The sequence below is a fragment of the Podarcis vaucheri genome, assembly GCF_965113315.1.
Source record: "Podarcis vaucheri genome assembly, chromosome: 13".
NCBI classification, from domain to species: domain Eukaryota; kingdom Metazoa; phylum Chordata; class Lepidosauria; order Squamata; family Lacertidae; genus Podarcis; species Podarcis vaucheri.
This window is the reverse complement of record NC_138751.1, coordinates 42,325,457-42,339,778: the sequence shown is the minus strand read 5'-3', so window position 1 is coordinate 42,339,778 and position 14,322 is coordinate 42,325,457. Positions and strand designations below refer to the sequence as shown.

The window sequence follows — 14,322 nt, the reverse complement described above, 5'->3', positions numbered from 1 at the left end:
CTAGAAAGTGTTCCAGCTTGCCCCAGGCCACTTCCTGTCCAATCACTTGAAAAGCAAACTCTCTAATTTGAAGATACTTTTAAAAAAGGGGGGAGGGGAAAGCAGGTTGGGGTGGGGGGAGCCAATTTCTTCCAGCCCTGTCGCAACTAATTTGATCCTCTTTAACCCAGTACGTACAGAAGGTAGTACTGCGTTCTACCGAGTTCTTTGTGATTTTGTATTTGTATTTTTTATGTCCAGACGAAGGGCTGTATAAAAGTTCTGCAAATGATGATTAAGAATAATACTCTTGACACCAGTGTCTTGGGTTGGAATCTAGCCCCCCAGCGTGTAAAGGGCAATGGGAGATACGCTAACGTAAAAGGTTTTCCTGCATTTATGCCAAATCTATAGCCTGGTCACAATTTCTGCATAAACTGCTGTGGCTTACTTATGGAGGAACAGAGGGCAAACCTCAGCAGAGCATTTGGGACATGGGTAGGCAAACTGAGGCCCGGGGGCCGGATGCGGCCCAATCGCCCTCTCAGTCCAGCTCGTTTTTACATGAGTAGAATGTGTCCTTTTAATTAAAATGCATCTCTGGGTTCTTTGTGGGGCATAGGAATCCCCCCCCCCCCAAATATAGTCTGCCCACCCCGCAAGGTCTAAGGGAAATTAGACTGGCCCCCTGCTGAAAATGTTTGCTGACCCCTGATTTAGGACAATTTGTTGTTGTTTAGTCATTTAGTCGTGTCTGACTCTTTGTGACCCCATGGACCAGAGCACACCAGGCACTTCTGTCTTCCACTGCCTCCCGCAGTTTGGTCAAACTCATGCTGTTAGCTTCGAGAACACTGTCCAACCATCTCGTCCTCTCTCGTCCCCTTCTCCTTCTGCCTTCCATCTTTCCCAACATCAGGGTCTTTTCCAGGGAGTCTTCTCTTCTCATGAGGTGGCCAAAGTCTTGGAGCCTCAGCTTCAGGATCTGTCCTTCCAGTGAGCACTCAGGGCTGATTTCCTTCAGAATGGAGAGGTTTGATCTTCTTGCAGTCCATGGGACTCTCAAGAGTCTCCTCCAGCACCAGAATTCAAAAGCATCAATTCTTTGGCGATCAGCCTTCTTTAGGACAACGGTGCCGCACTTAAAATCTGATCATTAGGGTTGAATTGTTTTTGTCTAGAGGCAAGCGCAGGTTTGAGAATCCTACACTTTTTTGCCATAAATTGGCTCCTGTGATTCACAGGAAAGTACAGGCAGGCAAAGGAAGGCGTATAGCTACCCCCTGCCCTGCTATTTCCCCTGCCTTGATGAAACATGTACTGTATGCTCCTGAAAGTTGCTTAGCCCCCTCCAACTGCCTCTCACCTCTCTCCCAAAGATTGCACCTACTGTTTGGCAGCAAAGGCTGCTGGCGGAGGTTCCCAGTTCTTTATCCCCAAAGGTTTAGATTGGCTCCTTCATTTCACGGTTTTTTGTTTTGTGGGGGAAGAGGCTTACGATCCTGTGCGAGTTGGACCACAGAGCAGTTCTCATAATGTAATGTTTTATTGAGCACGTTCCCCGTTCGGATGGAGGGCGTGCCTGACAACCCACTCTCGACATTTTTCAGCAAGCGTTTGATAATCCAGCTCACCAGCGGGCACGTTTAAACTCTGCGACCTTCTTTCCAGCTGGCACCGCTCTATCATTTTATGGGTGGGCTCCATCTCTCGTCGCAGTCATCTCTTTTTATGGCTTTCTGCTTTTCAGCAAGGCTGTTTCTCGTTCGGATGTTTCCCCATTATTCTGGATTTATAACGGGGAGGAGAACTTGCCAAAGCAGTAGCTTGGGTGCTGGGCTCCTCTTGAGAAACAGGAAGGAAATTGATTTGTGGATTTGTGAGAAAGTGGCACTTCTTTCATTACTTACGGGGTTCCCTTTGAGATCTTTCAAGCAGAGGCACGGACTTCTCTTGGGTTATGGACTATGATCTCCTACTTAGTCCTCTAAATGTCTCACCGACAGGAAAGTAGATGTGTTTCAGAATCAGGAACTGGTAGAGTTTAGAGCAAAGCTTCAGCATTTTTAGCCCTTTGTGTGAGCTAGGTCCCAGTCTCTGGTTTTTCTGCGCAAGAACAATCAATATTTCATCTTTCTGTGGCTGTTGGGGAAGCTCATAGGCAACAGAGTGTGGCCACTTTTCTTGCTATTAAAGGTTAATACAAGCTGCGCTACAAGCATGCATAGGCTGTATGGAAAAGTTCAGTGAAGAGCAGTTTCAAAATACTGGGAAATAAATGTAAATAAACACAAACTATGGCTGGGTGGTTGTTGTCTTCATATCCATCCTCCTTTGTAGGTCTCTGGTGGGCTCCTATTAGAAATGGAAGTCTAGGCCATTTATTACTATTACTAATAACAAAAAAAGTTTAATAATAATAATGATAATGAATAATTGCATTTGTTAGTTGGGGTTTACCAAAAGGTCACAAAGATACTTAGCAAGATAAAATGCAACAGTTGGAAAGTTAAAAGCAGGAAAATTTAAAACTATGTATAATGCTAAATGTCTAAAACGCCTATTCGGTAGTACAATAACAATGACTTCTTCTTGTGAATTTTTTCCCTTCTCTCTCCTTGTGCTCTTTTTAAATGCGCAGGGTCGCAAGCTCTTGATCATTGGGACCACCAGTCGCAAGGATGTCCTGCAGGAGATGGAAATGCTGGATGCTTTCAGCACAACTATCCATGTTCCCAATATTGCTACAGGAGACCATCTCATGGAAGCCCTCGAGGTCAGGAGGCACTTGGGAATGACTGGGGAAGGTTGCTGAGAGATGAGCTCAATTTCTTTGGGGCTGTAGGAATGGGAAGATCTGGGCAAGCTGAGGAGTTGAGTCCCTGGCTACTGCCTGCAGTGGGCCCAAAAGCCTGAGCAAACTGACTAGTTGAGTCCCTGGCTACTGTCTGCAGTAGACCCAAAAACCTATTGTGCAGGTTGGATTGAGAATCTCCCATCATGGTCTGGTTGGGTAACCATCACCTGAACCCAGTGGCGTAGCGTGGGTTGTCAGCACCCGGGGCAAGGCAAGTAATTTGCGCCCCCTAACCTGTGGATTTGCGCCCCCTAACCCGTGGATTTGCGCCCCTAACCCTAGCCCCCAGATGTTGCGCCCGGTGCGGCCGGCCCCCCCTGCACCCCCCACGCTACGCCACTGCCTGAACCATTACCAGATGTTTTCAGGGCATTTACTTGGTCATATTTGTTAATGCCCAATCTTCCAGCCCTGGGACTTTCACTCCTGTTTTTGCTTCGTGATCTGCCATTGTGCATGAGTTTCCAGGCTGCCCCCACCCCAAAGGTCCAAGGTGGTTTTGCAAAATATTGGAGAACTGTGCTATATAACACCACGGCTCTGGAACCTGGGGGTGGGAGGAAGGAATCGATAAATCAGCTTTGCTACTACCTGTAAAGGAATGTCAATCTCTGAGTTATATGAATATAAGGAGATGTGAAAGACAAGCTTAGGCACCGGGTTTATATAACCTGAAATGAAACTGTTAAGAATGGAACAATGAGTACTAGGATTGTGACTTTTAATCAATCAATTGATGGCAGAATAAAAAGTGTCCTTAATTAGTAAATCAGCATTCAGATGTACATGATCTTTAAATATAAGTACCATATTTTTTGCTCTATAAGACTCACTTTTTCCCTCCTAAAAAGTAAGGGGAAATGTGTGTGCGTCTTAAGGAATGAATGCAGGCTGCGCAGCTATCCCAGAAGCCAGAACAGCAAGAGGGATTGCTGCTTTCACTGCGCAGTGATCCCTTTTGCTGTTCTGGCTTCTGAGATTCAGAATATTTTTTCCCCTTGTTTTCTTCATCCAAAAACTTGTGGTCTGTCTGGTGCGTCTTATAGAGCAAAAAATACGGTACTTATGAAAACTGTGGGTGACACACTCAAACTTTTAAGAAGCATGTCTCTTATATAGCAAACAGAGCCCTTGTCCTTTACAGTTTACTTCCAAGTTCTGGGTCCTAGCTGCGGAATCTGGAATCATTTGCTGTTTTGTTTCGGTTTTTAGAAAAAAGCAACCCTCCCCCTCAAAAACCCACTCCTGTTCATCTGCAGGATTATGCATAGCCTCTCCAGGTAGTCTTCTAAGGACTACATACCACGATGGGCATTCTGCAGTAATAAATCTGTTCAGTTTAATGCGAGCACCTAAGGGAGAGTACAGAAACTTTCCCCCCCAAAGGTCACCCGCTGAATCTGCGAAGTGAAAAATTGTGGGGAGCAGAGGCACAGCTCCTGTACTCGTAGCTGTGGGAGTGGCTAGTGGCCTCGATTCTTCTGCAACACACAGTCCCGTTCCCCCCAAATTTCTTTGCTCTGCTGTGTTCCTGGGAGCTGCTTTGGTCTGTGAGGAAGTTGTAAATATTAAGAGGCAAGCTCGTTAACCTTCAGCATGCCGATTGCACAGAAGAAGTTCCTGTTCAGTGGCTGGAGAGGAGCTTCCTTGTGGCCCAGGTCCTCTTCTGTTCCCACCTGATGCTGTACTGGACATATTTCCCTGTCCTTATAGCTGGTGTGATCCAATACGCGGGTGGCGCTGTGAGTTAAACCACAGAGCCTAGGACTTGCCGATCAGAAGGTCGGCGGTTCGAATCCCGCAACGGGGTGAGCTCCCATTGCTCGGTCCCTGCTCCTGCCAACCTAGCAGTTCGAAAGCACGTCAAAGTGCAAGTAGATAAATAGGTACCACTCCAGCGGGAAGGTAAACGGCGTTTCCGTGCGCTGCTCTGGTTCGCTAGAAGCAGCTTAGTCATGCTGGCCACATGACCCGGAAGCTGTACGCCGGCTCCCTCGGCCAATAAAGCGAGATGAGCGCCACAACCCCAGTGTCGTCCGCGACTGGACCTAATGGTCAGGGGTCCCTTTACCTATGGCTTGTGTGATCCGATACCTGTGCACTTGATCAGTAGACAGATCCTTTACGACATTGCCACTCAGTGAAGTAAGAGGCTCTGCGATGGAGAGTGGCATGGAGGATCGATTTCAAGTTCTGTAGCAGTGTGTAGCATCTTGCCAATGTTACCTGTCTTACTTGCTTGTTAGAGAAGGTCTTCCGTTGAGTGCTGGGCTTTTCTTAACACATCCGGCTTCTCTCTTCTGTTCCCTCGCAGCTCCTGGGCAGCTTTAAAGACAAGGAACGCTCCACCATTGCCCAGAACGTCAAAGGGAGGAAGGTGTGGATTGGGATCAAGAAGCTTCTGATGTTGATTGAGATGTCAATGCAGGTAAGGTGCCTTGCCCTCTGGTCAAGCCAGAGTCTGGAACTGGATTAGCTGTGGGGTAATAAGACACCCACTTGGTTTTGCCTCTCTCAACTCCCAGGGGCTCAAAGCTCTTGACAACCTAAACACCCGCACATTAAAATGTCAGTAATGATTAAGCTAAAAAAAAAAAAAAGCATGTACTGCAGGGTTTGCTTCCTAGCTACAATTTAACAGTTCAAAAACTACAGACCCTATCCCAAGAACTTGTCATCTAGTCTGCGTATATTTTTCTTTGCTGCAAATTAGATGGGCAAATTGACCACGGAGGACAGGCCGGATTTGCCCCTCCCTGGCGTTTGTCTGTAGCGTCGGAAAAGGAAGATTTCCTTAGCGGGTTTTTAGCTCTCTTGTTGTAGCATTTCGAAAGCAGCTGGAGCCACAGCTAGACGACTGCTTTGTAAAATAATAACTTGTGTGAAAAGGCCAGTATCTAAATTAATGCGCAAGGATTGCTGCTTGTACAGTAGGACTCTCCCCTGCCCACCCCCCCACCCCACTTCAAATCTGCTCTGGAGGGTGGGGGGAGGGGAACCCCTAGAGAAGATTCACAGGGGCAGTTCTGTTGCCCAAGCAAAACTCCTTGCATTGATGGACCAAGTTACTTAGCACTACTTTGGATAAAACACAAATTGTTTTCCCTCCCCGTCACTAGATATATACAGTGGTACCTCAAGTTACAAACGCCTCAGGTTACAAACGCTTCAGGTAACAAACTCCGCTAACCTGGAAGAGTTACCTTGAGTTGAGAACTTTGCCCCAGGATGAGAACGGAAATTGTGTGCTGGCGGCGAGGCGGCAGCAAGAGGCCCCATTAGCGAAAGCACGCCTCTAGTTAAGAACAGTTTCAGGTTAAGAATGGACCTCTGGAATGAATTAAGTTCGTAACTATAGGTACCATTGTATGTAAGATGGGGAACCTGTGACTCTCCCAACGTTGCTGGATTTCAGCTCCTATCAGCCCCAGATGGCGTAACCAATGTTCTGGGCTAACAGCTGTAGGGCTGCAGGTTCCCCAACTCTGATAAGTATCAGCAGAGGATAGGAACACCGATGGCTACTTTAACAACAGCTGGATGGAATTGTTCATATATAGAAGCACTATGCTTTTGGATGTTGCAGGCAAACAGGGAAAGGCTATCCATCATCGCCAAATTTAGCCATTGCTGGAGTTCAAAATATTGAACTTTGGCCTGGCCCAGCAAGCAGTTCTTACTTGGGGTTCAGTGATAAAGCTTGCCCTTTTGCACACATTCAATTTCATTTCACTTTTAATCTGTATGCCGCCTTTCGATACTACAAGGTGCTTTGCAAGCTGAAGAAACAGCTTAAATAGACAGCAAAGATCACACACCTAATGACAATCTGATCCAGTACGGAAAAGTCATAATTTCAGGTTCACACCTTGGCTTCTCCGGCTGAGGGATCTCTGGCAGCAGGGAAAGATCTCTGCTTGCAGCTCTGCAGCTCGCCGGAGCCAACAAACCTGGGTGTGATGGACCAGTAGCTTCGTATGTTTATATTCTCGCTGTGTACAGCACCATCCCCGGTCTGAGTCTTTTGCAGACTCCCAGGAATTGTGCTTTTTTGCCTTCTGCTCCAACTTTGATGGGAGCTCAAAGGGAGGCTATCCCAGTGTATGGTGCCCACTGTCATCCGCGGGCAGTGCCTTTGCACCCTTCTGGGACTGGGCCTTCTGGGACTGGTCTTCAGGTGCTACTAAATGAAGAGATTCCTCGCACCTTCCTGGGACAGGCTTCCAGGCGCAAGCCAAGAGGCAAGCAGTTCGGCAATGTGTTAAGCCCGTCCCCCGCCCCTTCCCTCCAGTGTGGCTCGTTTTCTGCGATTCTGTTGAAACTTGCACAGGGCTGGGGATCTGCTCTGACTGGATGTCCCCCGAGGGTACAGAGTCATTTATCTAGATTACTTTTCCCTCTCTCTCTTCCCCTTGACTCTTTAATTCCATACCCGCAGGCAAAAGTCAGTAAGTTATTGCTCACACCTATTAAAGTGTATATAATGGGCATAGATCTGCAAGGTTACGGCCAATTTCACCCTTTTCGGGGCGCTTTTAAAAGTTGGATTAGAACTGTGGACATGCATCCAAAAAAATATTTATCTTTTGGCAGCGGGGTGGCGGGCGGCAGGAAGTTTGAAGTTTAGGGCCTTGCTTTCCAAGATGCAATGTTTCAGAGGTGGGACAGTGGTATTGTGAGAGAAGAAGGGGTCTGAATGAAGGCAGGAGCCGGAGTCAAATTGTATCGCACGTTCCTTGCAACTGCGATTTCCTAGTGGTGGAGGTGTTTATTCCTGGAAGGCAGGTGGCCTTTGACTTTCCCTGCTACTCCTAGAATACCGTATTTTTCGCCCTATAGGGCGCACCGGCCCATAGGTTGCACCTAGTTTTTTGGGGGGGGGGATAAAGGAAAAAATTTATTTCGCCCCCAGGCGCAGGGCTGGGGCACGGAAGCCCGCCGGGCTCCCAAGGCTTGCGGAGAGCTTCCTCGCTCTTCAGGCTTCAGCGAAAGCCTGCATTCGCCCCATAGGACACACACACATTTCCCCTTCATTTTTAGAAGGGGAAAAGTGCGTCCTATAGGGCGAAAAATACGGTATGTTCAGAAACCTGAGTCTGCTGCTTTCAATGAGGTAGCATGCTGTAGTCCAAAACTCGACTTGAAACAAGACCAAATTAAGCTTCCACCCCTGTGGTTGGGATATTTTTGAGGGGCTTTAGGGGACAGGGAAAGAAGCATGCTTTTTTCTGCACTGACAAGAAGGAGGAAAGTGGATTTATTATATTTTTGTGCCACAGCTAGTGGCACAGGAGCCAAAATAACTCACATAGTAGGTGATATCAATGGTCCATCCAGTTTGCCATTGTTTCTTCTGCCCCTGCCCAGCCAGATGACCCAGGAAACTTCATAAACTGAGCCTGACAGCAACATTGTCCTATTTTGGGGTATTCCCCACCAGTGAAGAGTTGAGTGCATCTCCAAAAAAGAGTGACTACTTGGAGGTGTTTAGTGGGTTCTCTCCCACCTCATTCTCCTTCGCCACAGACTTGGGGTTGGTATTCTGAGAAATGAGAGTAGCAAAATGCTTCAACTCAAATCGCAAGATTCGATGGGCTCCCAAGGACTGGAACAATCTGTTTTTGAAAGCTCCCCCAGCTTCAAAAACATGTTGCCTTAAAGTGCTGGTGGTAATGGGGGTGAGCACCGCAATTTTAAAAAATGGGCGCCCCAAGTCCTCTCGGGCAAGTGGAACTGGTTTTGTGGCTCTTTGCACGCTGGCCATAATATCTTCTACAAATCGGTTTATCAGGAAAAGCCATTGACTACTAGCATGCCTGCTCATCACCACCCATAAGTTGCTTGCTTGCATTAAAATGTGGCTTCTAAATAACCACACAACCAATCTTGAATTTCATATCTGGGTCAGAATTTTAGACCCCAAATTTATAGCACTATAAGCATGGGAATTTAATGTGAACACTTTTTTTTTTTAAAAGATCACCTACAGATGTTAGATTCCTTACATTTTTCCAAAGTGGAAAATTAGAAAACTTTTTAAATAGGTTGTTGCAAGAACCCCTTGGATTAGTGTGAGGGTGTTAATGGGGGGGCATCCCCTAATGCTAAGTTTCCCCCCTCCTCACTGGGGTGCAAAAATTCAGTCACTTACTGGCACCTAAAAAAAAGTGGGTCTGATCAACTGGGTTTTTGAAGGAGGCTGCAGCCCTTTGAAATGTTGACGTGTTAAAGGCTCATTCAGAAGTGTGAAGCATTATTTGTAAGGGGCTGCTTGCTTTCCACTGACAAAACCCGGTTTAGTAGGGATTCCCTGCAGACTCCATATTTGAGGGGAATTTGAAAAATCTCACCTCACGCCTTCCCTTCCTCTGTCTTCCACTGTTTTGCCATGCGTTGCCTCCACACTTCTCAGGCCTTTCAGCATCTCGGTCTGCTAAATTGTGCCCTGTGCAAATTTCCAGGCTTGTGCAAAGAACCGCAGAATACAAACTTGAGTTTCAAGAGAGGCAGCACAGTGTAGCGGTTATAGTGTTCAGCTAGAACCAGGGTAAGGTAAAAGGTAAAGGATCCCCGCGACGGGGTGAGCTCCTGTTGCTCTGTCCCAGCTCCTGCCAACCTAGCAGTTGGAAAGCACACCAGTGCAAGTAGATAAATAGGTACCACTTCGACGGGAAGGTAAACGGTGTTTCCGTGCGCTCTGGCTTCCATCATGTCCTGTTGCTCCAGAAGCAGTTTAGTCCTGCTGGCCACATGACCCGGAAAGCTGTCTGTGGACAAACACCTGCTCCCTTGGCCTGAAAGCGAGATGAGCGCTGTAACCCCATAGTCACCTTTGACTGGACTTAACCATCCAGGGGTCCTTTACCTTTTTAAAAACTAAGAACCAGGGAGTCACAAGTTCAAAGTCCCACTCAGCTATGAGTCTCTTTGGGCCGAATCATTGCCTCCCATATCTTACTTACCTCACAGGGCTATTGTGAAGATGAAATCAATGTCTGTGTATATGTGTACGATCACAGTCTTGAGCTCATGGAAGAAGGAAGATATAAGCCTAAGAATAAATAATAAGACAGTTTTGAGTTGGTTTAGCCCCGACTGCCCTCACCTGCTCCTTGTCCCTTAAGCAAGGTGAGCTTGCTGTGGTTCACTGGTTGATTTTGTCTCTCTCTCTTTGTGTCTTCCCTTTGAACTTGCGAAGATGGATCCCGAGTACCGTGTGCGAAAATTCCTGGCACTTTTAAGAGAAGAAGGAGCGTAAGTGACAGTAAGAGCATCTGACAGGGGTGTGTCCGCTTATTCTTGCCTAATCTGCATGCATGCTTAATAACTCGCCATGTGCCATTGGCCCAGGCCAGAATATTAGCAAGAGTCCTTTTTGTAAACCTTGGTTTTACAAAAAGAAAAAGGGTTCATCTTCGTCCTTGGTGGCTGTTTAAATTACTCCATTCCTGCTTCATCCTACCTTCGAGGTTTGGGGGTTTTCTTCTTATTTCAACATTTTGCTTATTCACCAGCGACATGAGTGTGTGCAAAAATGTGTTGCATCCATTCATATGTGTGTGTGTGTCTGTAAAAAGGGAGGGAGTTTTGTGGCTCAAGCTTGCATAGGAACCATATTATTATTATTCATATGTGTATGCCACCCTATACCCGCAGGCCTCAGGGTGGTCACAGCATAAAATCACAGTATGAAAGCAAACAATACATAATAAAAACAAAAACAAGAATAACCCAATAATTCCCTCCTCTCCAACACATTTTAAAAGGGCATTGGATGTCAGTCAGCCCAAGGCCCAGTTGAAGAGGAACGTTTTCGCCTGGCACCTGAAGGTGTATATTGAAAGCGCCCGGCAAACCTCCCTGGGGAGAGCATTCCACAAATGGGGAGCCACTGCATAGAAGGCCCCGTTCTTGTTGCCACCCTCCAGACCTCTCGAGGAGGAGGCACACGAAGGAGGGCCTCAGAAGATGATCTCAGGGTCCGGGTAGGTTCATGTGGAGAGAGGCGGTCCTTGAGGTATTGCGGTCCTAAGCTGTTTAAGGCTTTATAGGTCAAAACCAGCACTTTGAATTGGGCCTGGAAGCTGATAGGCGTGTCATTTATCCTTTCTGTATAGCCATACTTTCTGACCCCCACAAAGCCCCTTGTTTTCATACGTCTTTTGGCTTGGCTTTGACATCACTGTGAGGGAAAGCGCTCTGAGCATGAGCGGCTAAGAGCAGCTGCTGTACTGCCTTACAACCGAACCCCTGGCCACTAATCTGGGTCACCAGCAAGCTGGAACTCAAGATTAAATGCCGCGAGCTGAGCAGCGTGTTGCCAAAAACCCCAGCACCGTTCCTCCTGCTCTGCTCTGTTTCAGGCTGCAGTTGTGTGGGGTGGTGGTGGTTGTGTTCAGACCCCCTGCATGTAGAAAAGCAACACACAAGGAGGAAGCGAAACTAGACCCCTTCCTCCGTCACATGGAGGGAGGTTCTGATGGAGGGGAATTTACAATCATGCCTGTTCCCCCCTATGAAGATGTGCACACCCAGACAGCGGTACCACATGGATATTTTTGAACGCGTTGGGCTGTGGAGCCGTTTCTGTTCCGGTTTCCCCCACGCACGTCTAGTCGCAGGGCATGGCCCGCCTCTGGGCCGGCGAGTCTGTAGATTTAGCTCTTTCACCGCGGAAGCGGTGATTCCTGGAAGAGCTCCCATAAGGGGCTAGAAGAGAGGTATAGGCAAATGCATTCACACGCGGCTTTGTGGGTTCAAGGGAGGAGTTTCCGCAGACCTCTGGTTTAGATTTGGACCCGATTCTGTACCTCTCCGGGGTGAGATAACACGAGAGAGATTCTGCTAAAGATATGGGTCGCCTGCTTTGGGGCTGTGCTGTTTCCCCTCAGCCTGCTCCAGTGCCGAGCGATAATAGCCCGCTGAACCTCTTTCTTTTTGCAGCTTGGAGGATTAATGCCTGATGCACGGCCATCTTTGTGACTCCGCATGCCCTTCCCATCTCTGGATGCCCAGCTGTGTGTGCCACTCATCCACCCCTCCCCCAAGATATGCCCGCCCTTTGTGGAACCGGTTGCCCTCTTTTTCTTTGCAGCAGCCCCCTGGACTAAGAGGGAAGCCTTGGGCAGAAGCCGGTGGCTGGGGAAGAAGCCAAGCGAGAGCCCAAATCCTCCAGGACCACCTTCTCCTCCTCCTCCTCTTCAGTGTGGTGTGTCTGGACAAGAGCCTAAGGTTCGGCCTCCTTCAGAGACTCCCCTCACCCCTCCTCTTTGCATGTCGGACGCAGCCGAACACTCTGCCCTTTGTTATCTATCGTCCTCGATATCCTGGTGTCTCGTGGCAAATCAAAACTCTCTATCTAGAGTAACTGCTTTCGTATTATGCTGCCTGCCGCACTTGCTCACTTGGTTTTGGCGCACAGGGGGGAGGAAAACGAACGTGCCCCATGCAGACCTGTCCGTGTTAACGCGCAAGCTGGCAGTAGCCCCGAAGGCCCCACACACAGAGAAGTCCTCCTCATTCCAGACCCGTGTATGGTCCTTCTTAGAGCTGATGGTACCCCAAGTTCCCCCTTTCTCCCACACATTCACACAAGCGGTTTGGTCCTTGTGGGCCAGTACTGCGCTGTGGAGCTTCAGACTCGTCCCAGGGGGAAACGGAGAATGAAGTATTTATCACAAGACCAGGATCCAGAGAGAGTTTTTAGGAAAGAGGGGCAGTGGTGGCTGCACCCTTCCCTTCAGAGGCTCGACAACATTTGCAGTGGCGGCGGCTAGTTAATTCCCAGTGGCTATTGGCCACTGGGCATGGACTTTGGCCACCCAGCCGAACTTTGGTGCACTAAAGCAGGGGTAGACAGCGCAGGGCTACCGCGATGCTTTTGGACTTCAGCTCCCATCATCCCTGACCCTTGACCATGCCGGCTGGGGCTGATGGAATTTGTAGTCCCCCACCCCACCCGCATGGGCTATCCCTTCACTAATGGTTTCCTATAAAACAGGCAGCGTGGTCCCACCCGTAGATGCAGACAGCTTAGTATTCCTGCAAAAGTTTGAAAACAGCCTGCAGCTTTCTGTTGCGGTGCCCTTCCTCACTGGAGTCTGGCCCCTTGTGATGTCCCGCAGATCTGTCGCAGGAGGCCTGGTGTGCAGTTTCCTCCGTATGCGGTTGCCACAGGCATGAGCGCATAGCGATCTTCCCAGGTGGCTATCGGAGACCTTGGTCTCTGCTGTCGGCTTCTTGCTTTTCAGCGTAGCGGCATCCCAAAGGTAGAAAGCTGTTACGCTTCTTCCAGAGAGGCTTCCTTTGCTGTGCTCTGCAATAGTGAACCAATAGTCCCATTTGCTCTTGGGAAACCACCAAGCAATGTTTACTTTAGAGCCAGATTAGTTGTTCCACCTATCGCCACCGCCCGGCTGCGTTTTATTGCAGAACATCAAGAAGTTTCCCCGTCACAGCAATTTTCCAGCTGGTTTGGGAGTGAGGAAACTACACGAGAGGGGTGCACATTCACATAGTACCGAGTTCTGCTAAGCCCATAGGGACAGGAGGGTAAGAAACTAATTACGGAGGTTCTGCTTCCTCTGAATCAGCCCTTAACACTCCTCTGTAGAAATACAGGTGGTTTAATGGCCCTGAATAATCTTCCTCCACCTCATCCACAACACAAGCGAGTGGCTGGACCGACCTTCCGTCTTGCTGAAACCCCCCTCTATATCACTGACGGGGTCCTCATTCCCCACCTCTCCCAAGTTGCTACAATCAGGCAGCTGAAAACTACACTCGACTCCTTTCCGCCCTGTGCAGCAAAAGGAAAACAGTTGTGTTAGAAGTTGCTGCAATGTACTTGAATCACAATGGATGCATTTATTATAACGTGGGTTAGCAGCTTTATCCTCTTTTTTAGTTTCACCCCCCCTTTTTTTTAGTGTTGAGGATTATGTGAATCCCTGGTGGAGCTGTAAAATCCCCTCTTCAGTTGTGCGATTGCTCTGTTTCCAGCTGCACCTTTGCCTCCACCCCTCTCCCCACCCGGCCCAAATCTCAAGAACCTTCTCCTTTCTCCACCTTCTTTCATCTTCCAGCGAAAGGGAAACACACATGTTGTATTTAACGTAACGTCTTGGAACCAAATGATGTAAAACATTTTTATTGTGGTTTTTTCTTTTTTTTTGTCCAAAGCTATATTCACAGACAGAGAGAAATACAAATATATATGTATATATCGATTGATTGTATGTTTAAAACGCAGGTGAACTGATGCAATAAAAAGGCACAGATATTCAGGTGTTTGGGTGGTTTGTGAATGTCCTTGGAATGTCTGTGCAATCAAAGACGCAAGCAGTGCCACAGAAATGTTTCAACTAGCTTGTCGCAATGTGAAGCTTTAAAGGCCAGAGCTTTGTTCAGCAGATATGTGGCTTGAGAGTGTCCCTATTTTCATTGGAGAAAAGTTGGAGGGTATGAGAAGTGTCTCTGTGTACAGT

General features: G+C 48.0%; 1 protein-coding gene and 1 long non-coding RNA gene across 9 annotated transcripts in view; both read left to right on the top strand.

The window, feature by feature from the left end:
- Positions 1-14,117, top strand: part of NSF (N-ethylmaleimide sensitive factor, vesicle fusing ATPase) — a 105,651-nt gene extending 91,534 nt beyond the window's left edge. For 2 of the 8 annotated variants that reach the window (XR_014212799.1, XR_014212800.1), the window contains exons 18-22: positions 2,621-2,755; positions 5,151-5,264; positions 10,035-10,090; positions 10,603-10,821; positions 11,780-14,117. Coding sequence is in view for 6 of the 8 variants with exons in the window: in XM_082194835.1 (XP_082050961.1) it covers positions 2,621-2,755; positions 5,151-5,264; positions 10,035-10,090; positions 11,931-11,946 (321 nt within the window). In the remaining 2 variants the exon portion in view is untranslated. Of the gene's footprint in view, positions 1-2,620; positions 2,756-5,150; positions 5,265-10,034; positions 10,120-10,602; positions 10,822-11,779 lie in introns of all 8 variants that reach the window. The other 6 variants (XM_082194835.1, XM_082194836.1, XM_082194840.1 and 3 more) reach the window with 6 other exon arrangements.
- On the top strand, positions 7,780-8,804 carry LOC309516442. The gene is made up of 2 exons (XR_014212925.1): positions 7,780-8,326; positions 8,393-8,804. It is a non-coding gene; the product is annotated as an uncharacterized lncRNA (long non-coding RNA).
- Positions 14,118-14,322: the final 205 nt, after the last annotated feature.